This window comes from Drosophila miranda, assembly GCF_003369915.1.
Source record: "Drosophila miranda strain MSH22 chromosome Y unlocalized genomic scaffold, D.miranda_PacBio2.1 Contig_Y1_pilon, whole genome shotgun sequence".
NCBI lineage: Eukaryota > Metazoa > Arthropoda > Insecta > Diptera > Drosophilidae > Drosophila > Drosophila miranda.
Genome location: NW_022881603.1, coordinates 9,691,653 through 9,693,594, shown reverse-complemented (window position 1 = coordinate 9,693,594; position 1,942 = coordinate 9,691,653). Strand labels below are relative to the sequence as shown.

The window sequence follows — 1,942 nt, the reverse complement described above, 5'->3', positions numbered from 1 at the left end:
CGGTGAACTTCCTCTGAATGGTTTTTTTTTTAAATGTTTCTCCATTTCGCTACATTTCAATCAGTTTCTTTCCATCAGAGCAGCCCCGAAAAGTCAAATGTCATATGAGAACTTTTTTTGTTCATATACTCGTAAGTACAGTATGTATGTATGTGTATGTCAGCTTAAGCTGCAGTACTCACTCTTGCAGTCAAACAATGGTATTCAATCGACATACATTTCGGACTGTTTTCGCTACATCCATACGTTTGACAGTCGCCTACCGGATAGAGTGACGCCCCCGTCTCCGGTACTACGTAGACGAACGCGGCCATGCTGGAACTTGAAATCAATTTCAGTTGAACGCCTTTTGCCTGCCATTGATTTATGGCCACGTCAAAAGAAACATCTACTCGTATAACTGGAAAAATAAGAGCTGAAGAACAAGCAGGTAGGGAGGTAGGGAAGTAAGGGAAAATATGTTAAAAAGTTTTTGACAATTGACTTAAAAACTTTCTTCAGACTGCCAGAAATTGACTGCCTTTTGTATACAAATAGGCCGAAATCTGCCAGGACACTGAAGGCCGTACCCATATACACATGACCGCGGAGGGGAGTGGCAGCTGTAGAGGGTGCAAGGGCAAATGGTGCCGCCGCCATGAAGCGGAAATAAACACATAAAACGGAAATGAAAATTCAATTATTTCGTTACGATAGCTCAACTTTTTTGTTGTTTTTCTCCAATATGTGTGTGTGTGTGTGTGAGTTGGTGTTGGTGTTCGTGTTCTCTTTTTCAAAAAAACGGGAACTGCCAGAAAAAGTTTAAAATTAAATTAACGTGCAACTCGCTCCGTGGGTCAGCAGAGCATGCAACTTTCGCTCGGTTTGGCCAAATTCAATTTAAGATGCCTTTTTTTGTGACATATGGCCCGAAACCGAAACGTTGTCCCAGCGGAAAAGCGCGCGGGCAAAGCGGTTCCGACCGAGTCGCGCATTTAAATCCGATTGTCCGCAGTTTCTTTACGCACAATTAGTCGAAATGCAGCTCGTCGAATCGATTCGCCCTGGAGGCCTCTCCTCGAATGGTCCGATGGTCCGAGCTCTGCCACAGTGAAGCCAAAGATGCCGAGCAAATGGCATCTAATGGCTGCCAATGCCTGCGTGACGACAATCGTCACCCACCACAGACTGGCGGTGCAGCTGTTCGAGATGCAGTGGGCGCAGTCGGTGCATTCGCACACGGTGCTAGATACGTTTCACCAGCGGGTGGATCTTCAGTATATTGCCGGACATGTGCTGGTTATCGTGAACATCGCCTCCCAGTGTGGATTGACGGGGCAACAGTATGCGGGCCTGACTCAGCTGCTGGCGAAGTACGGGGAGCGGGGCCTGCGAATCCTCAACTTTCCCTGCAACCAGTTTGACCAGCAGATGCCGCAGTCGGATGGCCAAGAGATGATGGACCACCTGCGGCAGGAGGGGGCGAAAATTGGTGATGTCTTTGCCAAGATCGAGGTGAATGGACCTGGGGCCGCGCCGCTGTACAAACTGCTCACCCGAAACCGCAGCAACCTGCGGGGCGGAAAGATCGAGTGGAACTTTGTCAAGTTTCTGGTGGATCGTAGGGGCCAGGTCTATGCTCACTTTCCAGTGACATTGAGCGGCTGCTCGGTGAAGGGTCCAAATAAATAACGCACTCTTTCGGGAAAAACTGACAATGTCGTGCGTCATCAATGGGGATTACTGCTGCTGCTGTTACTCTCACGTCCTGTCTCGATGTTGATGCTGATGCGCAGTGCACATGCCAAGCGATTTTTTATTTTTCTTTTTTCGTTTGACGCATGTACTTCCACCCACCTGGCCTTGCCAGTCCCCATTCCGTTTTGACTTCTGTCATCTCTGAATGCCCGAAGGCCAGCGACGGGGAGACGGTGGCGCGGGGTGGCGTCAGAGCGTGTGGGAC

The 1,942-nt window shown here is 49.1% G+C and overlaps 1 protein-coding gene across 1 annotated transcript; it reads left to right on the top strand.

Moving 5' to 3' along the window:
• Positions 1-1,085: 1,085 nt before the first annotated feature.
• Positions 1,086-1,697, top strand: LOC108158741 (probable phospholipid hydroperoxide glutathione peroxidase). Its single transcript, XM_017291349.2, has one exon. It carries the CDS (start codon positions 1,102-1,104, stop codon positions 1,669-1,671), a length of 570 nt encoding a protein of 189 aa, XP_017146838.2. The 5' UTR covers positions 1,086-1,101; the 3' UTR covers positions 1,672-1,697.
• The last annotated feature ends 245 nt before the right edge of the window (positions 1,698-1,942 follow it).